Source organism: Grampus griseus (genome assembly GCF_964374135.1).
Source record: "Grampus griseus genome assembly, chromosome: 21".
In the NCBI taxonomy this organism is placed as follows: Eukaryota; Metazoa; Chordata; class Mammalia; order Artiodactyla; family Delphinidae; genus Grampus; species Grampus griseus.
In genome coordinates, this window is record NC_139015.1 from 17,083,126 (window position 1) to 17,105,418 (window position 22,293).

The following is a 22,293-nucleotide window of genomic DNA, read 5'->3' on the forward strand; positions in this document are numbered from 1 at the left end:
CGCACGTCTGAATGGACTATTTAATAAGAAAATGCTATTATCCAGACTGGTATTAATTTCGTTTTCATTCTTTTAATGCTTTTCTAGGATATATATGCGACATTCTTATTATTACAAGGTTGGGTAATTTTGCTTTTGGAATTTGAAAGCTTAGACTTAAGTAGTGATTTGACTGTAAGCCAGGTGGCAGATGATCTGGCACAGTGGGGAGTGTTAAGCTGATTCACGGAAGGTTCAGGAAATGAGCAGAATGTTGGGTCTGTGTGTGTATATACATATTTGTTAAACAAAACAAAAACCAGCTAGGTGCTAGAGTGTAGTGTGAAATGTTAGTTTGCAAATAAGGGTCTGGAACAATGAGAAGCCTTTCTCTAACAGGAAAGCCTTTTCTCCTGCTTGGGCTGCTCTGAGCATCTCTCTTCATTTTCTCTGTAGACTCAGTCATCTATCATTTCACTTGACCCGCATTTTGACCATATGGGGAAATGAAAAAGAAGGATTCCGGAGCACTTATTATTCTGGCTTAATCGAGGCAGCTAGGACCAAGGACAACAACAGCATGGGGGCAGTTTGAAAACTGTCTGTTAGAATTGGCTGAGACGTGGGCAGCCACTTGCGGGATTTCACATGGTTGTACAAACCAGCCATCGTGGAGTGCTTGTACCTCCTGAACCACTGGGTTTAGGAGAATTCTGAGTGTGAGTTCGGCCTCAGTGGGACCAAGCACCATAATCAGTGAGTGGGGACCCTGTGACACTGTATGCACTGTCTGTTTCCACGCTTGGTGTTCAAACCCTCTCATACATAGAGAGGTGAGGTGATTCAGCACAGCTAGGCAGTGGCCCAGTCAGGACCAGAACTCACATATTATAGGTTCCATTCCATTCCATTCCTTGAAACTAATATGCTTCTCTTATTATATTGGAGCTTGTGCCACTGAAGAGTTTATCATTTGCATATAATAACTCTGGAATAGAGAACATTTAGATACCATCAGGATACCCAGCCGGCTGCGCCATTAGGAACTGAAATAGAGGGCAGGAGAGATACTTTAAGGGCATCACGCCTCGTAGCAAAGTACATCCTTCAAGTTAGGGTCAGCCTAGAGGAGAGCCTTTAGAAAACCGAAGGATATGAAAGTATTGGTCATAAAACTGTGTGCTGTTTTGTCTCCACCATAAAACTGTGTGCTGTTTTGTCTCCACACTTTGTCTCCACCACTAGTAAAGTGAGGAAGAGTGAAGGGGGGAGTGTGTATAGTAGATGATCAAAGAGAGAGTGTGTGTGTGTGTGTGTGTGTGTGTGTGTGTGTTTATATAAGCGTGTGCACATGTGTGTATATATATGTATATATGTGTCACATATAAATGTAAATGTATGTGTGTGTTTGTACCCTGGGTCAAACTTATTTTATCCTTGAAATACGGATTTTGACCCTCGCGTGTAACAAATTGATGCGAGAAGGGTAGCAGTGAGACAGTTTGTTTCCAGGACAGCACCTCCGTTCTGAGTGTGACAGAGCAAACAAGACAGGAATATTGTGCCTCATGAGAAATGTGTCTTTTGTCTTAGCGAGAAGTCCTTTCACCTGAGTCCTTTGGAAACTGAAGGTCTTTGTGTTTAAAGCTTAGAAATGAAAAGCGTGGATTTAGGATCGTACAGATTCATAATAGGTCTGTAAATTAAGCTCAATTCAGTTTTTCAAAATCTATGTAGGTGACTTATTTGCTGCTGAGTATAATTTTTAAAATATGTCAAGAAAAGTAAGACTCAAATCCAGATTGTTATTTTATTTTATTTATAAGTTTTTTAAAATAAGTTTATTTATTATTTATTTTTGGCTGCGTTGTGTCTTAGTTGCTGCGCACGGACTTTCTCTAGTTGCGGCAAGTGGGGGCTACTCTTTGTTGTGGTGCATGGGCTTCTCATTGCGGTGGCTTCTCTTGTTGCGGAGCCCAGGCTCTAGGCACGCGGGCTCAGTAGTTGTGACTCGCGGGCTCTAGAGTGCAGGCTCAGTAGTTGTGGCGCACAGGCTTAGTTGCTTCGTGGCATGTGGGATCTTCCCAGACCAGGGCTTGAACCCGTGTCCCCTGCATTGGCAGGCAGATTCTTAACCTCTGCGCCACCAGGGAAGTCCCCAGGTTGTTATAATACATGGTTGAGACTAATAACATCATTTACTTCCCTTCTTGGATTTTGATTTAGCATAAGTTGAAATGTTGATTGAAACCCACTACCATTTTACATGAACATCTAAAAAACCTGCTCTATGACATTTTGGTTCCATTTCTTTAAGACTCTGAAATCATTCCCCATCCATCCTTTGAAAAGTTATGCTGAATTTTATAGTAGTAGTATCTTAAGTATTTATCATTTACATTAGCTCCCTGTCAACTTGGGAGAAACCAAGTTTCCAGGTTCTGGGGAAAGAGGGAATTGGGAAAAAAGGATAGGAAGTTGACAGAAACTTGTTGGAAAAACCAAGTCTCCAGGTTCTGGGGAAAGAGGGAATTGGAAAGAAGGATAGGAAATTGACAGAAACTTGTCAGTAGGAGGGAAGGCTCTGTGTTGATTTGGCCTAATATGGGAAGTGTTATCTGTGCACAGGAAGAACAAATAGGTGGCTCCTTGTAGGGGGACTTGACGTAGATCAGGGGAGAATGACAGCATGTCTTTACAAGGTTTAAGTGTGACATCTGTAAGCACCGTTGTAGGAGTTGGGACCGTTTAGCCTAGAGAAAACTTTCTAGCTGTCTTCAAATTTATAAATATTTGTAAATAATGTTGACCACTCACCCCTTTCTAGAAATGGGAGGTGAAGGAAGGGATCAAGGTTGGTAATAAAGAAATTTGTGATTATAAGTGTTGATTATTAGAATGGAATTGGATGGTTAGCATTGGGTGTTGAAGATTATTTAGAAAATAATTATAAAAAATCCAATCTGGGTTGGTGGCGGGGCAATTAAGCCTGGAAACCAGGTAGTGAATGAATGAACCTCCAGATTTCCCTCTGGCCCAGTAAGTATATGGTGACATAAACATACTAGTGGTTTGTGTGGTTAGCAGGGGGAGACAGATAAAAAGGTTAACTTTTGTGGGAATAGAGAACCATAAAACTTTCAAAGTATTTTTGTTAGGATTTTTTCCTCCTGAGTTATGGAGAGAAAAGGGCAAAGTGCTGTGTTTACACTCTTGAGTGTTGTGTATAACATGATAATCTCTTAGGAAGAGCCAAGCAGTGCTGTTAAAATTCCTTGTAGGAGCCGAGCTTCTGGACACTGTACTTTTTCAAAGATTACTCAGTTATGGAGGATTAAAAGGAGAAGTTTAGAATGATAAGGAAATACCGATTTTTTTCATCCTTAATTAGATCACTGCTGCTGCTCTCCTCACCCTCCTTTTTTGTTACCACTAAATAAAATTTGAAACGGCTTTGTATGTTGTTATCTTTACATGCGGGTACTATTTTTGACTTTTCAAGCCTTTCGTTTAAGGTTTTTGACCCTTAGGAGATTTTAAAATGTAGATACCCTCAGCCGAAAACAGTGCAATAAGTGATGGTGATGCTGGTTAAATTCCTAATACGGAATCCTCTCAACTGTACCAGAGCCAGGAACGCTATTTCATAGGACCTTGTTATGGACCTGATACACCTTTAGCAAAAATATAATGTGAAAATGCATTCTCATTTTGAATTCAGAGCGCAGGACACAGGCCCTGCTCTTTCTTTTCCCTCTGCCTTTCCCCTGTCCCATACAAATCTTAAGGATACAGTAGAAGAATTGGGTTATTTTTTTTTTAAATCCAATGAGAAGCCATAAATGTGAAAAGGAAATTCACAGTTTACAAAGAACCTGTATAAACATATATAGGTTTATATAGTCTACATAGTTGTCTTATGCAACTGAAAGATATTGAGTTTTTTGATGCCGAGGGCTTCAGTCATTATTGGACAAAAGAATAAACAAGAGTAAGCAAGACATCTACTGAAGGCTTTGTCTAAATGTTTCTCCGTGGTTTCAAATTTTCATTCTGGTAGAAAATCAACAAGTTACAAATTATCACTATTTTTTTAAAGCTGTGTTCTTTATTTCAAAGTGTCACTGTCTTTTGATACGCTAGGATTGTCTTTAGAGTCCCAGTGAAGAAAGAGAAGCAAAATCAGAGACTAGCAAAGTAGCAGATGCCCTTTCCAGGACCCGTTGACATATTATACCTAAAATATAGTATTTGCTCACCTTCACTCTGACCTTTTCCCAGGAAATAGTATAGGTCTGCTTCTTTGGGAGCCCCCTTTGCCTAGTTAACTGTCGTGGACTCAGAATTATACCACAGCCTAAGCACAATTGTCTAGTGCCTCAAACTTTCTCCAGAAGTCCTTCCTTCAATTCTTTTAGTGCCTGGAAACTTCCCCCCACCCCGCCCCAGAGATGATTCCTGTGTAAGTGAGAGAGGAAAGGTTTACGTGTAATATAAAAGATGGTTTTTATTATTTAGGTGGAATTCTCTTTTATATTTTAGCTTTAGGGCTTAGGTGCCTTTGTTCTAGGGCAGATGTTGGAGTTTCAGCTTCTTGCAGTGGCACAGAAGGATCAGAACCAGATCTCACCTTTGCAGCTACCAAGGAGCTTGTACATTATAGTCGTCCCTTGGTATCCACAGGGGATTGGTTCCAGGACCCCCAAGGATACCGAAATATCTCCCAACTTTTATCTGGGATGAAAGCTGCCCTGGAAAAGAGGCATAAACTTGGGCTGTGCCAAGATGTAAGGTCACCCTGGTTACCGTTCACACTGCATCCCTGAGGCTAGGAACTACCTGTTATCCGTCTTTGTATTCCCAACATACAGTAACGCCTGTAGGTGCTTAGTGAGCACTTGTTGATTTAAAGAGGAAAGATAGGTCGTGGAAGACTCATACTGTGTTTATCTGTAAAATAAAATGTACTTTTCTGTTTTACTCCAGCTGGTAATAACGCTGTCATCAAATACGAGGAAAAACCTCCGAAACCAGCATTTCAAAATGGCTCCTCAGGATCCTTATATTTGAAGCCTTTGGTACCCCGAGCTCACGTGCACTTACTAAAAACGCCTCCAAAAGGTATGGACCTCACTGTGGAGAGAAGAGGAGGGCAAGGCTTTTTAAGTCCCTGGCTTACAGGAGGTTAAATTTTGGCATTTAGGTTCATGGTATATTGAATATTTATTTACAAAAAGTCTGGTGAATAAAGACATAATACATTTTTACACTGATGGAGCTATTCTTGTTCTGAGAGTCTGTAGGTTCTATAGCTAAAACTTGATACATATAAATCAGCAGATAGAACAAAGGTATAACGTGAAAATAAATGAAACTTCTAGAGTTAAATTATGCGAAGGTGGGGATCTAGAATAATGAGATAGAAGTGCACGGTTTACATCACACTTTTGGTCCAACCATGTCCCCCGCGCCCCACCCCCATGTTCTTTATCTCTTCTTCTCTGTATCACTCACTTCTTGATTGCTACAGCTATGAAGGTTAACTTTCAAGTTTACAACATACGTGGTATATACTTCATATGGAATGTTTTCGTGCAGCTTTATCACAGTGGAGCTGAAGCACACTAGCAGTTGTTGCTTAGTGAATTGAAAGATTGCTTAACTGAAAGAATAATTGTGAATGAGAAGCTTGAGCTGTAATATGTGATGCATATTTATATTAGAGGGCTTAAAATGCACAGAAATGTACAGCATCCTCCTTCATCCCGTCAACCATGAATAACTGTTGCCTTTCCTCCTTTTCTTTCCCTCTGCATATATAATAGCTTTGTTTTTGTTTCAAAAACTCAGGGCATAATATGTACATTCTCTTGTGCCTTGCTTTTTATTAATTTAATAGTATATCATGAGAGTGTCTTCATTTTAAATGGCTATGAAATAGTCTCCTGTTTTCCAATTCCCTGGTTCCTGGACATTTTCTGTCTTTCACTATGGCACGTGATACTGAGATGAACATCTCTGAATGTGAATACTATTCATTGCTTCAGGTTCTAGTTACTTCTGTGGGATATTCCTAAAAGAGGAACCACTGGGTTAAACTGTGTGAATCTTTGTGAAATTGTTATCATATTACTAAATAACTTTCCAGAAATGTGTTAGTCTCTCAAAGCAGTGTGTGTCTGTTGCTCTGTGTCCTTCTCAATATTTGTGTGTGTGTGTGTGTGTTACATTATGTAAAGGATCACGTGGTAACTTGAGGTTAATTACCTAGTGAATGTTTATCAACACTTTCTTTTCTACTGAATTCAAGAGAGAATAGGCATAGATATTGGCAAAAAGATTCTTCTGGGTACCAGCAGGTTCTCATCTTCCAGGGTTTTAAACAAATTTCTGATGCATCAAATTACCCCTCGGTGGGATGACATCAGTATATGAATCTATGGTTTGTATTGATGATGATAAAGCCCTGTAATCTACACATACACCAGTAACTGGAAAGAAATGTCGAACTTTGATACTAAGGTACCTTTCAGAGAGTTAGAATGGCATGATTTCTCTGATACGTTTGCAGAACAGGGAACCTCAGTATTCTAAAATGTCTTGCCATTGAATTTGTAAGCTTTTGTATCACAGAGGTTTTACTTGACTGGGAATCAATGCTGTCCATTTATAACAGCCACATACTTTAAGAGATTGTCATCTCTGTAAAATTCCACAGAATGTGGCAGCTGTTTTAACTAAATAATCTGCAGGTGACTTGCCCTAGAAATGACTCTGTCACAACAGGAAGACGTGCTCATAGTCGTCTAGTGACTTCTCTTTGTAGCTCTGTACCTGTTACCACTCCTGGTTGAATTTATTTTTCAGCTTTATTGATGTATAATTGACAGTTAAAATTATATTTGATTTAATACACATATACATTGTGAAATAATTCCCCTGGTTGTATTTTATATTGTATCAGTTTGGAGGAAAAGCTGAAGTATGTTTTCCTTCATAGCTGAATAGCAAGAGAACTGGATTTAATACTTGGCAATTTTAGAAATCACACCCTAGTAGCTGTGTTTTGTAGTCTGGGCCTTTTTGCTCTATCAGCAGTGGAATAGCATCAAGTGTGTAATACATGTATAAATTTAGTACTGTTAAAATTTGAATTTCAGCAGTTCTTGAACTGAAAAAATATCGTAGTTTGCCCTAGCATGTTTAATTTTGACAATGAATAATATCACCCTTAAACTACTATTTTGATGTTATTTGGAATATTTTATCCTTAGATATTCTAAGTATAAACTCAATAAAGTTGATTAAATCTCAGTGGAATTTCCCATCAGGAACCTAAAATTTAGGTGTTAATGGATTGTTTTTGGAAAAAAACTTAGTTTTTAAATGGTTTAGTTTTTAATGATATTTTCTATAAAACATAAATATTTCCATTTTAGGTCCTTCAAGAAAAGGTCTATATACAGCTTTGAATGCGGGTAAGTGACCCCTTAAATATGGATGGAGAAAAAGAGTTTTTTTGTAAAGTTATATTATCATTACAAGTATTCAAGTATATTTGCAGTGATTTTTTCACTAGTATGCTTATAAATATAATTTCAGGTTTGTGGCATAAACATAACTGCTTGTGACCTTGATCAGCATAGGGTTAAAACTTGGTGAGCACAATTGCCAAGCCATCTGATGCAGAAGGACGTTTTATTAATCACAGATAATTTGTTTTTTAAATAATGATATATTTTCAGATGTGGAGCATATTTAATATTTAAAATGTGGAGATGTAGAGAATGTACTTTTTTGTTTTACAAGAAATAAGCTATTTTAAAATTGGATAGTCTTTAATTGCTAAATGCTCTCAAGATCAGGTTTTAACACCTTTCATAGTTCAGCCATTTAACATTTTTCTTTTCTTTTTTATACTTCTATTGAACAAAGTCACATCCATCTCTAAGACAGCCTGCAGCCTCACTCACTGAACCTTTGAACGTCAACTGGAAATCAAAAAGCTTTGTCTCTTGAGAAGCCATAGAAGATTCATTAAAATATAGAAGTTTCTATCTTTTCTCTATAGCTGATTAGGTCCCCATCCACTACTTGAATTCTCTTCTTTAGTATGCAGTTATAGGACAGTTGTATGGCTTCTAAGTCCACCGAGGATTAGAGCAGCAGATCAAAGGGGAGAAGGGTATTATTATAACACACTGACTACAGATTATCGTGCATCGTGACAGTGTTGGCTGCTAAGGATATAAAGGTTTGCCCAAAACGAGCAAGGACCTTGTCTCAGAAAGCTTACAGAAAAGTCAAAGGACTGCACAAAAAAATATAAAATCACAAGGAGGGTTACTTGTTCCAGTGAGAGGCCTGGTTAAAGGCTATGATCTAGTGAGGGAAGCCTGGGCAGGAAGTATAAATTTTTGACCCCCTGTATATAGATAGTAATCAAAGCAAATGGGGTGGGTAACCTTAAATATGGAATAACTAATATCTTTGAGGCTCCCAAGACATGTTTGATTTCCTTAGCTTAATAAGGCAGGGAAGTGTGACCTATTATAGGCTCTTAAAGCTAGAGAGGGCCCAGCCATGCAGAGCGATTTAAATTCTAAAGGTTTGCAAGAGCCTGAGTTTGAACATATATGTTTACCAAACTAATTTTAAAAGCCAAAAGAACTATTCTGCACACTGAGATTTTCATTTTCTTTCATTTTAAATTTCCAGCGCATCCTAATATTTAGGAGAAAAGGATAGCTAGTATGCTATAAATGACTGTATGTTAGAAAATCAGGTAACCTTTATCTGAAAGCTAGATGATATGATAATTCTGTGTTTAACTGAGAAACTTCTAGAGCGTTTTCCAAAGTGGCTGCACCATTTTACATTTCCACCTGCAATGTATGAGGGGTCTAGTTTCTCCACATTCTTGTCAACACTTGCTTTTGTCTGCCTTTTTTATTATAGCCATTCTAATGGGTATGAAGTGGTATCTCATTGTGGTTTCAGTTTACATTTCTCTGATGGCTCATCAGATGTTGAGCACCTTTCAGAAGCTTATTGGCCGTTTGTATACCTTCTTTGGGGAAACATTTATTCAAATCCTTTGCCTATTTTAAAATAATTTGTATTATTGTTGAATTATAGGAGTTCTTTATATATTCTGAATATTAGGCCCTTATCAGATATGATTTGCAAATAATTTTCTCCCATTCTGTAGGCTGTCTTTTCACTTTTTGATAGTACCCTTTAAGGCATATTTTTAATTTTCATGAGATCCAGTTTATCTATTTTTTTCTTACGTTGTGTATCTATTTGGCATTATATCTAAGAAGCCATTGCTTAGATACAAGGTCGTAAAGACTTATGCCTATGTTTTCTTCTAAGAGTTTTATACTTTTAGCTCTTACACTTGGGTCTTTGATCCATTTTTGAGTTAATTTTTGCATTTGTTGTGAAGTAGGGGATCCAATTTAATTCTTCTGCATGTAGATTTCCTGCTGTCCCAGTACCATTTGTTGAAAACACTATTCTTTCTTCCATTGGAATGTCTTGTCACCTTTGTTAAAAACAGTTGGCTGTAAATGTGAGGCTATGTTTCTGGACTCTCTTTTCATGGATCTATGTGTCAATGCCACATTGTTTTGATTACTGTGGTGTAATAAGTTCTAAAATCAGGAAGTGTGAGTCCTCTAACTTGTTCTTCTTTTTCAAGATTGTTTTGGCTATTCTGAGTCCCTTGAATTTCCATATGAACTTTAGGGTCAACTTGTCAATTTCCATAGAAAAGTCAGCTAGGACTTTGATAGAAATTGCATTGACTCTGTAGACGAATTTCTGGAGTATTGCCGTCTTTACAATATGAAGTATTTTGATTCATGAGTATAGGATGGCTTCCTTTTTAGTTAGGTCTCCTTTAATTTCTTGTAACAATTGTTTTGTAGTTTTCAAAATACAAGTTTTGCAGTTTTGGGGGGAAGTATTTGTGACATTTCTGTGCTATGGAAGCTGCCATGGATATTGGTCACAGTAAAGGGGCTGGTTAAATAAGTCTAATATGCCTGTTTTATGAAACTTGGAAAGGCAGTCTTAATTCATGTCCCAAGTCTATGATTATACGAAATATTGTAAAGGATATTTGTTTTCACAGGCATAGTACAGATAATCTCCAATATATATCTTCTTTCTACACACGGGAAAACTATTAGCATTAGGTGTTTTCCTTTGGCCCATTGTGGGACTGACATGATATCTTGTTTCCAAAGCCTACCACTGACCCTCAACATATCAGTGACCCTTGATAGGTCAGGTTACCAGAATGGCAGATTAGCAACTGATTGAGAAAAGAAATGAACAGTATGACTCACGCAGTGGTTTTGCTGGGCAAAGCCTCTAACCATGGAGTAGAAACGGGGCATATGACAGAGTTTGAGAATGCCTCCCTTCAATTCACCCTGAGTGATCAATGCTCTAATAATTGCAGTGGAAAAAGATGTATTTTAAGGGGGTCAGCATAGTGCTTTAATCTAGATTGCGGGGTATGAACATGTATTTTCCAAAAATCATAAACGTCTAGCTGATGGTTAGTTATCATTACTTAAGACTAACGTAGTGTTATGACGAGCCTGCCGAGGAAAAGTCACAGTGTGTTGCCCTTCGGAGGAACAGCTCGGATGCTGAGAAGTGGTGTCCAAGCAGCCAATGACTTTGTGGGTCATGTAACCTCTTAACATTAGCTTTCTTTTCTGTGTAATTGCAATGATTGATCACTAAGGCTTCTCCCTGCTCTGATAGCCTATGACTGCAAAGCACCTTGGCTTTCTTTATATTCTGCTTGCAACCGTCATCCTTTAGATCGTACAGAAGACATTGCCTCCACATACAAACGTGTTCCTCTGAGCATTAAATTTTATGGCTTTCAGATAGGTTTTTTTGGTTTGTTTAAGCAACAAACTGGTGGAGATTAAAGTGGACCAACTTCATATGTTTTCACTAGAGTGCAATAATCACTTTTTAGCGATTTGCTAAGTTCTAAAAAGTTTAACATGTAGAGGTTTAGAAATCACCCTTTAGTTTTTTTTAAATTTGTGATTTTAAATAAAATTCAGATAACTTTATATCCTGTTGTCACTTAACGTAAGAAATCCCTCTTTAATGACTATCATATTTAGCGTATGCAGCGGCATTTAACTACTCTGTAATATTTGGGGTGCTTCTGCATTACATTCACAAATGATTCTCTGATGAACATCTTGACAGTTATCACCTTCAAAGTTTAGGGAAGTTTTTTGTGATAGATTCTTAAAAGTAGTATAAACAAATCAAAACACATGCATATTTATAGCCACTTCAGTCAACCAAGTTGCCTTCCAAAAGCTTCATATCCATTTACACAACGACTGACAACATCAAAGAGTGCTGGCATCACCATACTCTGGTCGACGTTGGGTATTATTCTTTTTTTTTAGTTTGGCTAGTTTAATAGTTGAAAATTCTGTATCATTATTTTAGTTTTAACCTTTAATCAGTAATTTCAAAGACAGTTCCATTATCTCGTAAGACAAGGAAGAGGAACAGAAAGAGAATGAACTTTTCAGGCATTGACTGTTGGTTGAAATCTTGGGATTGCCGCATTCCACTTGTGTCCTGACCTTGGGCTAGTTGCTAAGCCTCTCCAAAGCCTCAAATTTCTCATTTGGAAACGTGAGAATATTTTGGGAAAAAATCCCAGTATAGAAGTAATTTTGACGTCACAGAGTTGTTATATAAAAAACTCTCAGATGATAGCTGCCTCTGCTACTAGGGACAGTGACGAGGATAATCCTTTTCATTGTTCTTATGGTTCTAGTGGCTGTACTTTTAGAGCTCTATTCCAGGAGGTTGAATTATTTTAAATCCTTCAAGCAGGAAAAACCGGTGAAAGTCAAGAACCATCCTCATGGGGTCTAGCTGTTGTAATTTATTTAAAGATTATGGTGCTGTAAGAGTCTAGCCAACATTGGCTCTAAATAAAACTTGGTTTACTGTTTATAAGGGAGATGCCACACATACCATTACTATTATTGCCATGGTTCTACCACACATGAAAGCTCTTAGGAATACCAGAGCACCAGAGTTGTACTTATCCTGCCCCTTGGTTCTTTTCCACAAGATCATCAGTCTCAGGTGCCGTGGTGTCTGCCCTGGAAAGTAGGAACTGCACTGCACCTTCCATCCCCACCACTAAATCCAGCACAGGAGGATAGGGTTGCTTTCTGTACCCCCTCTTCCACGTGTTGGGAGATGGTTGAGAGTTGCACACCTGCTCTGAAGAGGTAATACCGGTGTGACCAGTGCTTTCTCCGGTGAGAGTAGGGATGAGGCTGTCTTTCTTTCTTTCTTTTTTTTTTTTTTTTTTTTTTGCTGTACGCGGGCCTCTCACTGCTGCTGCCTCTCCCGCTGCGGAGCACAAGCTCCGGACGCGCAGGCTCAGCGGCCATGGCTCACGGGCCCAGCCACTACGCGGCACGTGGGATCCTCCCGGACCGAGGCTCAAACCCGCGTCCCCTGCATCGGCAGGCGGACTCTTAACCACTGCGCCACCAGGGAAGCCCGAGGCTGTCTTTCTGTATTGGTTTATGATTATAACTCTCCTCTCACACTTAAAGAGCAAATGCTATTTTGGCATGTGTTAAATTTACTGTTCAAATCAGGGAAAAGTATGGATTGTTCAGTAAATCTTGTTGGAACAAGGACTATCATTTTATCAGGAGCTAGAGCCCTACTTCATATACTACATGCAAATATATTCCAGACTGAAGTTTTTTTTGTTTGTTTGTTTTCTGTTTTTTCCGGTACACAGGCCTCTCACTGTTGTGGCCTCTCTCGTTGCGAAGCACAGGCTCTGGACGCGCAGGCTCAGCGGCCATGGTTCACGGGCCCAGCCGCTCTGCGGCATGTGGGATCTTCCCGGACCGGGGCACGAACCCGTGTCCCCTGCATCGGCAGGTGGACTCTCAACCACTGCGCCACCAGGGAAGCCCCAGACTGAAGTTTTAAACAAAAATTAGAATGATAAGAGCACTGAGAGTATACACTTGTATAGAAAAGGCCTTTCCACGAATGTCACAATGAAAGAATGGGTAACTAGTTATGACAACAAAAGTTTTAGACCTCCCGTTTGTCAAAAACATTCTAAGCGTGGTGATAGATGTTAATTAACTATAACTAGACTTGTTGTGATCATTTCACAATATAGACAAATACAGGCATATGTCAGAGATACTGTGGGTTCGGTTCCAGACCACCACAGTAAAGCGAGTCACATGAATTTTTGGCTTCCCAGTACACATAAAAGTTATGTTTACACTATAGTGTAGTCTGTTAACTGTGCAATAGTAGCATTATGTCTAAAAAAGGTACATATCTTAATTTAAAAATACAAAACAAAAAACAATTACAGTAGTAACAGCAAAGATCACCAGTCACCATAACAAATATAATAATAATGAAAACGTTTGAAATATTGCAAGAATTACCAAAATGTGACATAGACACATGAAGTGACCAAATGCTGTTGGAATAATGGTGACATAGACTTGCTCAACACAAGGTTGCCACAACCTTCAATTTGTAAAAATACAGTATCTATGAAGCGCAATAAAACGAGGTTATGCTTGTATCGAATCCAAAAAAGACAAATACTGTGGAATCTAAAAGATAGAATGAATGAATATAACAAAACAGAAACAGACTCACAGATAACAAACTAGTGGTTACCAGTGGGGAGAGGACAGGGAAGAGGGACAATATCGTAGAAGGGGAGTAAGAGGTACAAACTCTTAGGTATAAAATAAGATACAAGGATGTAATTAACCTACAGCACAGGGAGTATAGCCAATATTTTATAATAATTTTAAGCTTTTTTTTTTTTTTTTTTTTTTTTTGTGGTATGCGGGCCTCTCACTGTTGTGGCCTCTCCCGTTGTGGAGCACAGGCTCCGGACGCGCAGGCTCAGCGGCCGTGGCTCACGGGCCCAGCCGCTCCGCGGCACGTGGGATCCTCCCGGACCGGGGCACGAACCCACGTCCCCTGCATCGGCAGGCGGACTCTCAACCACTGCGCCACCAGGGAAGCCCAATATTTTATAATAATTTTAAATGGAGTTTATAAAATATGAAATCATATTTTGTACACTTGAAACTAACATAACATTGCAAATCAACTATACTTCATTAAAAGGGAAAAGAAAAAAATTAGACACAAAAAAGAAATATGAGGGACTAAGAAACATGAAAAAAGTTTACGAACATCAATTAAAATAACGTGCTGTCAGTTCTTGTCTATTTTTAAGAGTAATACCCACTATTGGTGAATGTGTGAGGACCAGGTGCCTTGTACATGCCACTGAAGGGGTATAAATTACTACAGCCTTTCTGGACAGAGACACTTTGGTGACATATAACGAAAGCCTTCTACCCTGGAATTCCATTTTTCAGAATTGATTCTAGGAAAATAGTTGATTGACTTATTTATTGCTTTTCAGAAATGTTTAGAAGGGGGAAAATTGCAAACAGTATGAATGGTTTAAACAACAGGTGTTGTTTATATTCACCGACATTTTAATATTTTTGAAGCCATTAAAATAACAACATAGAGGATTATTTAATGCCATGGAAAGATAAATGTGAAATTTATAAGTTTAAGAAAACTGGTTACAGAGCACTGTGATGTACAGATAATTTAACTTTTTTAGAATAATTTTTTAAGTTTGTTTTTATTTTTGGCTGTGTTGGGTCCTCGTTGCTATGTGTGGGCTTTCTGTAGTTGCGGCGAGCAGGGGCTACTCTTCGTTGCGCTGTGCGGGCTTCTCATTGTGGTGGCTTCTCGTTGTGGAGCACGGACTCTAGGCACACGGGTTTCAGTAGTTGTGGCACACGGACTCAGCAGTTGTGGCTTGCGGGCTCTAGAGCACAGGCTCAGTAGTTGTGGCACACGGGCTTAGTTGCTCTGTGACATGTGGGATCTTCCAGGCCAGAGGTCGAACCTGTGTCCCCTGCATTGGCAGGCGGATTCTTAACCACTGTGCCACCAGGGAAGCCCCTAATTTAACTTTTATTTTTTAAAAAATTATACATTGAACATGTTTTTTTTCTTAGTTTTTAAAAACAAACATTGTACATGGATAAAACATTACTGCTCTTATTTTGGGAGACCAAAGAAATAAAAGGCAGTGCCACTGATCTTGAAAAACTTATAATCTTAAGGGTGGGTGGAGGTTGACATTTTTTCTAATTGCTTTATGTGAATTTTTGGACAGTCATTCACGATATAGCTTAGACATTCTTTTCCCTACTAAGGAAGAGGACATTATGGAAATATTGGTCTCTTTTTTTTTTTTTTTTTTTTTTTTTTTGTGGTACGCGGGCCTCTCACTGTTGTGGCCTCATCCGTTACGGAGCACAGGCTCCGGACGCGCAGGCTCAGTGGCCATGGCTCACGGGCCCAGCCGCTCCGCGGCATGATGGGATCTTCCCGGACCGGGGCACGAACCCTTGTCTCCTGCATCGGCAGGCGGACTCTCAACCACTGCGCCTCCAGGGAAGCCCTGGGTACTTCTATATTTAGTATAACTAAAGAAACCACAGTGTGCACACAAGTGGTAACAGCTGATCAAATAAGTAATCAAGGAAACGTTTTGAGCCAGTTTTAAAATCTGTGCTTCCCCAAGCCCCTGAAGTATATATATTATAAAAGTAATTGGAACTATACAATAATTTCTTTTTCGATTATTTAAAAGAGTGCATACATATAAAGTGTTTAGGAGTGTGCTTGGTATGTAGTATATTGTATGAGTTGGCTGTTAAGGCCCCTTTTGCTTTGGTGCACTTGTACTCAACTGCCACCAGGAGGCAGACTGTGTTTGGGAAAGAATGGAAACCCAGCTTGAGCTGTTCTTAGTCATTCATCTCAAACATCTTTTTCCGTGTGTGTGTGTGTGTGTGTGTGTGTGTGTGTGTGTGTGTGTGTGTGTGTGTGTGTGTGTGTGTGTGTGTGTGTGTGTGTGTGTGTGTGTGTGTGTGTACACTTTGCTGTACAAACAAGAACTACTCCTCTGACTTTTGACTTTTCCTTCTGACTGGCACTGCTTCTCTTTATTCTTGTAGTTCCTTGCTGTGCTGGTTTTTGTTTTGTTTTGTTTTTTTCTTTGTTTTTTGCCTTTGAAGGAAGAGTTCCCCAGAGGATGGGAGACACTGCAGGCCACAGCCACACAGGGCCACGTAGGGTCACTCACAGGGAGAAGCAGGGAGCCTTGCTGTGCTGTTTACAAAGATCGTTAGCAACATTACTGTTAACTCTGTGTGGTGTAGCTTAGGGTAGTTCAAGTAGACTTTCTAATGAGTATGAAAAATTGGTGGCATGTTGCTAATTTCTTCTTTTGGGTAGTCTAGGCTAAAGGATTTCCCCGTTAACCAGGATACGTTAGAGTTTACTGTTACTTAACTAACAAAACTAAACAAACAAAAAAACGTAACTAAACAAAACAGAAAACATCCTATAAGGGGTGGTGTCCTATCTTTAATAATATCAGTGTTCAGTCTTCTGTTTATAATTTTAATGCTGTTTTTTGTTTGTTTGTTTTTGCGGTACGCGGGCCTCTCACTGTTGTGGCCTCTCCCGTTGCGGAGCACAGGCTCCGGACGCGCAGGCTTAGCGGCCATGGCTCACGGGCCCAGCCGCTCCGCAGCATGTGGAATCTTCCCGGACCGGGGCACGAACCCATGTCCCCTGCATCGGCAGGCGGACTCTCAACCACTGCGCCACCAGGGAAGCCCTTTAATGCTGATTTGTATCTTAGTTTTTTAAAAACTTTTTATGGGGGTATAGTTGTTTTACAGTGTTGTGTTTATCTTAGTTTTTACAAGCTTTTTTTCTTTTCTTGGTGCGGGCGGGGAGGAGTGGTGCTTTATGGCAAATTAATTTGCGGAATCCAGGAAAAAGGTTGCGGTTTAATAATAACAAATTGTGATAGAGTGAAAAGGCACCACCTAAATGTAGCTTTTCTAGACTTCAATTCCTTGATTATTTGTGCTTGCATGGCCGTGGGTGCAATGTTTACAAGACGCCTTGTCTGTGCAGGAACAGGTTGTAATTTTCCCGCACCTAACCCCCCGCAGGTTGTTGGGTTGGTCTCTCGACAACCTCTGAAGTGGCAGGCTGTGGGGCGAGTGAAAAGGGAGAAGGAATTACTCAAAATTTCCTTTCCTGCCTGTCTCCTTCCCTCTTCACACCCTAAATGCTCTACAGAATTTCTTGAAGAGTAACTGCTGCCTGCACATTCTCATAGCATTTAATAGTCATTTATGGTTAACAGTTAACTACATTCATTTCTGTTACTGAGTCTTGGAAATCTTGGAAACACACGTCGATCATTTTTCACACATTGTTTTCTTGTGCTTTTTAAAATTAAAAGAGTTGGACTCTACCTGGTTTAATAATATTAGCTTTACTTAAGTGAGCATTTTGCAGGTGCAGTTTTCTTATGTCCATGCCTTTATCTTTTCAACCTCTTTTGGTTTTTTTGCCACCATATTTTAATGTGCTTTAACAAAGGACTCTATTCAAACATTTACCAGATCTCAGTTCTTACTGATAAACAATAATCACACCTTCCTGATGTTCCTAGTCTCAAAACATTACTATCTTGTTTTAGGTCACCTGATTTTGTATAATTAGTCAAGCAATAATTGGAGTCCTTAGAATACTCACTAATTTTTATTCCTCTGCAACTATTGTTACATCTGGTAGAGAAATTGCATTAACCCTTTATTGCTGACTCTTAGTGAAGTCCTCAGAATATGAGTGTTAGAGTTGAATTTTAACCTTTTATCAATCCGTCATTAGTATATTATAGTAAAAACATTTTTTTGAAGTATAATTGACCTACAACACTACGTTAGTTCCAGGTGTTACAGTAGGAATTTTATTTAAAATTGTAATTGAGAACATTTATTGCTTGAAGCCGTTAAAATTTTTTTGTCCAGTGTATCAGGTTTATATATAGGTTTACATGTAAAATATCTGAAAAAAATGCCCAGTGCTACTGGGCATATTCACACTAGTAGTGTGAATATAATTACAATTAAAAACATCAGAACACAGATTACTTTAATGAAGTCTTAATTTTTTATAATTACTAAATAAATATTAGACACTCCTCGAAGTAGTTATTTCCCCTTAAGGATTCTCCAACTCATTACAGAACCTGTGACATTATTGGTTGTTATATAAAGTGCCTAAGACCACCCACTTTCTCCTCCCCTTCACCATCTCTGATGAAAACCATAATAAGCCCATAAGCATGTTTGGTGTGATGTCATTCAGAGGCTGCTGACTGCTGGGTTTGCTAGGAGGAGATTTTATTCAGAGGAAGAGCGTTGTTTTGGCAACATCTGGGAGTAGAGACGGAAGCCAGAAGCACTTGGATAGCTCTGGGGTTTTTCTTTTGTGCATGTACGGTGGAGTGACGTCTGGCATGTAGGCATGTTTCCTCTCGCTGTATTTCTTGGCCTCGAAGAAGGGTGCTGAGTTTAAAAAGACAGTATGTGAGAATCCACGGAGCTGGTTCTTCTGTGAAGTCTTTCCACCTGCTCTGAAGACATGTTGTTGTCTCCCAAGTTCTCCCTGTCCACCATTCACGTTCGACTCACTGCCAAAGGATTGCTTCGAAATCTTCGACTCCCTTCAGGGTTTAGGAAAAGTACTGTCATTTTCCACACAGGTTTGTCTTGCGCAGATCTCTCTTTACCGTTACACGGGGGGCATCTTGATTAACTTGCAGGTGTTTATCAGAAATTTTCTAAGGGGATAGATAACTGGCGAAAGAAAGCTCTAATGAGAGAACGAGGCATAATTTGTAAAAATAAGCGGTTTTCTCTTATGTTTCAGCATATGTGTATGGTATTTTTACTGTCTGCAAGCTGATGTGTGCTCGGTTTGTTTGTTGAAAGCAGAACTGTTGCCTGGGTGCGCCCAGCTCTTTGCTCTGACACCAGCCGAATCTGGAAAAATCAACACCTGTTCAATTACATTTTACTTCACATGATTTTGGAAATAGGACACAGGTAAATTAAGACAAACAGTTCTCTTTCCTTTAAAGAAGGAGATGAAATGAGAGGGTTTCTGGAGGTTTTCATTTCGTAGTTCCTCATTGAGATTGGACTAGGCTGGTTTGGTATGCTAAAAGATTTCCACGTTCTAAACATTTCTGAAATAAAACATCGTAATGGCCGTGGAGAGGTAGGAAATGAACCACAAATTAAGTTTTCCAAGCTTCATGGTGGAAACGTTTGCAGTCACAAAAGACTGCCTCTGATCTTTAATGCTTGTATCTGCTTTTTATTTTCTGTGCCTGAGATGGAAATAAATGTAGGGTATATTTCAGGCACGTGTAAACCTGTGTGTCCACTTTTAGAGGATTCATTTGCCTACTGTGGCTACCTCTTGTTCATATATAATTGCAACTGTGGGAAATTAAGTTGATTTTATGCTATGAAAACTGGAGTGCTATTATATTGAATTCGGGCTGGTTAGCGGTATCTGTGCTAGAACCATGAGTATGTACATAGATGATTTGTTGTTTCCTGTGAATGCCAGCCCTTCTGGGTCTTGTTTTCCGTCTCTGTCCCCAGTGATTTTTTTCAGCTGACTGCTTTCAGTTTTCCCAGGGGCATCTCCCTGCTCTGTGGGATGGCTCTTCCTCATGTTTCATAACTCGCCTTGACCTGTCACTGGAGTCTGCCAGCCTTTCCCTCTCGATCTGAGCTGACAACTGAAGGTAAATGGATAAGTCAGGAGGGAAACAGTGGCTCTGTCTCTCCCAGCCTAAATGCCACTGTCACTTTTTCAACCTTAAAGAATAAAAAGGTGAAAAATAAAAATAAAAGGGTGCCCTATATTTGCAATAATTTGTGTAATCTAAAATAGCTCCAAATGGCTTTTAACTTTTTTTGACTTTAAAAATTATATTTCTGTTTTAATCAAAACCAGTAACACATTCAGTTAGATTTTATATTCATATATTTGTTTTCCATTAACAAAAATTTTAAAAATCTTGCAAGACACATAAGTTTTGTTTAAATGGAATAATGGGGAAGCCTCTGGTGGTTCTTGACCCACGGCACTTTAAAATATTCATACAAAGTTATCCAGCATTTAGTCATGGCTTTTAATTGTAACTTAAGAAAAAAAATCAATCCACACTCCAAGTTCAAAAGAGAATCAAACAGTACAGAAGGTTGTACAATTCCAAGTGAGCCTCTTTCTTACCCAGGCCCTGCACCCCTCCACAGATGAAGCACCCTTCCACTCTCATGGGTGCTTGTTGATCCTTCCGGTAATTTTCTAGTCATATATAAGCCTATGCAGGTTCTTTTATATCCCTTTTTGTTTTACAGAACTGGAAGCTTACCATATATACTCTTCTATAGCTTACTTTTAAACATTAATATATCTTCGATTTTCAGGTTAACACACTTATCTACCACATTCTTTTTAGTAGTCTTATAACATCCCGTTGTTGGATGAGCCATGGGTTATTTAACCAGTCGTCCATTAGTGAACGTTTTAGGTTGTTTGTACCATTTTTGTGGAGCAGATAGCTTTCCAAGGCAACTTAAGCAAAAGGCACAAGGCTTTTATTACCAGAGTTTGACTAACTAATAGTGATATTTTGGGTACTCTTTATTTTTTTAATTTACATAAAAATATTTTGAAACATTCATTTGATTGCAGTTGTACTTTTTAGAGCTAGAGTGTACTTAGTGGTGCTCTAGTTTACCTGATTTTACACCAGGAAGTCGGAGGCCCAGAGAAGTGAATTAACTTGCCCAAGGGCACACAGTCAGTGGCAGGGATGGGACTAAAACCTGGGGCCTCTGTTAAGAATTTTTGGGTTTTTTAGATTTTTCCAGCTGTGAATTTTGCTGTAATTCTGTTAGATCTAGTGAATAGCAGTGATGGAAAAAAGAGTTTTGTGTGGGGGAAGCATTTTAAAATTATGTGAAGAATATAATTCTACTTACCCCAGTAAGAATCTTTTGTGAGTTTATCCATATTACATAACTTGAGGGTCTGAGAAATCTTCCAATAAAATAGATATTGAAGTTATCGCATTTCTTCTTATCCACATGGGCTGTGAGCAGTAGCTTGTGTTTGTATTCTTTTTTTTCGTTTTTATTTTATTTTATTTTATTTTTGCGGTACGCGGGCCCCTCACTGCTGTGGCCTCTCCCGTTGCGGAGCACAGGCTCCGGATGCGCAGCCTCAGTGGCCATGGCTCACGGGCCCAGCCGCTCTGCGGCATGTGGGATCTTCCCGGACCAGGGCACGAACCCGTGTCCCCTGCATCGGCAGGCGGACTCTCAACCACTGCGCCACCAGGGAAGCCCTTGTGTTTGTATTCTTAATAAAAGAAGTGGTGTTGGTGGCTGCAGTGGCGGTGGAGTTGGCCTGGTTACCAAGAGCCCGGGGCTGTGTAGCCTTGGTTCTGCTAGTAACCAAGTCATTGACCTTGATCACATAACCAAACAAGGCTACAAAATGAAGGAATCAGATGAGATGATTTCCAAGGTCTCTTCAACCTCAAATTCTGTGAATTTTCTGGCTACAGATTAAAAAACCCTGGATGTGTTACTGAAAATTCTTCTTATCTAAACTAATTCTCTCCTTATTTCCCAAACTCAGTGAATACTCCTGATTTCTTTCTCTTCACGACACCACTGTTTGCCCCCTATTCTGTCCTCACACCTCAGTACCCTTTGAATTATTGTTCTTCCTCATTTATCCACAATTAATTGGTTGCAAGAATCTAAGACTCTATCCTTTGAAATCACTGTTGTTTTCACCCTCTGCCTGCTGTAGTTCAGGCTTTATTTTTAGATTGAAGAATTTGAAAATGCTCTTCTTAGAGGTAGAAAATGGTCAAATATTGACAGTTGCATATCACCCAATCTAATACTTTGGGACTTTTTGAAGGATTTTATATTTTTGGTCTTTGCCACCAACCAGTCTTGCCCTTGCTTCCAAACTGACTTTCACATTGCAGGATTAAGTCATTCGTCTCATAAACAAATATGTATTAGACATGTACTGTGTGGCAGGTGCAGTGCTAGGTGCTGACAATGTAGCCAGGACTGAGCCACACGTGGCCTCCTGCCTTCACACAGCCCACAGTTTTTAAATTTTGGCCGTACCACATGGCTGGTGGGGTCTTAGTTCCCCAACCAGGTACTGAACCTGGGCCACAAGAATGATAGTGCCTAATCCTAGCCCAAGACCACCAGG

The 22,293-nt window shown here is 39.4% G+C and overlaps 1 protein-coding gene across 2 annotated transcripts in view; it reads left to right on the plus strand.

Moving 5' to 3' along the window:
• MTUS1 (microtubule associated scaffold protein 1) overlaps window positions 1-22,293 on the plus strand; it is a 158,831-nt gene that overhangs the window by 86,704 nt on the left and 49,834 nt on the right. Inside the window, exons 5-6 of one of the 2 annotated variants that reach the window (XM_082680499.1) lie at window positions 4,966-5,100; window positions 7,419-7,457. In XM_082680499.1, the coding sequence (XP_082536625.1) occupies window positions 4,966-5,100; window positions 7,419-7,457 (174 nt within the window). Of the gene's footprint in view, window positions 1-4,965; window positions 5,101-7,418; window positions 7,458-18,387; window positions 18,731-22,293 lie in introns of those variants that run through there. The other variant, XM_082680500.1, reaches the window with a different exon arrangement.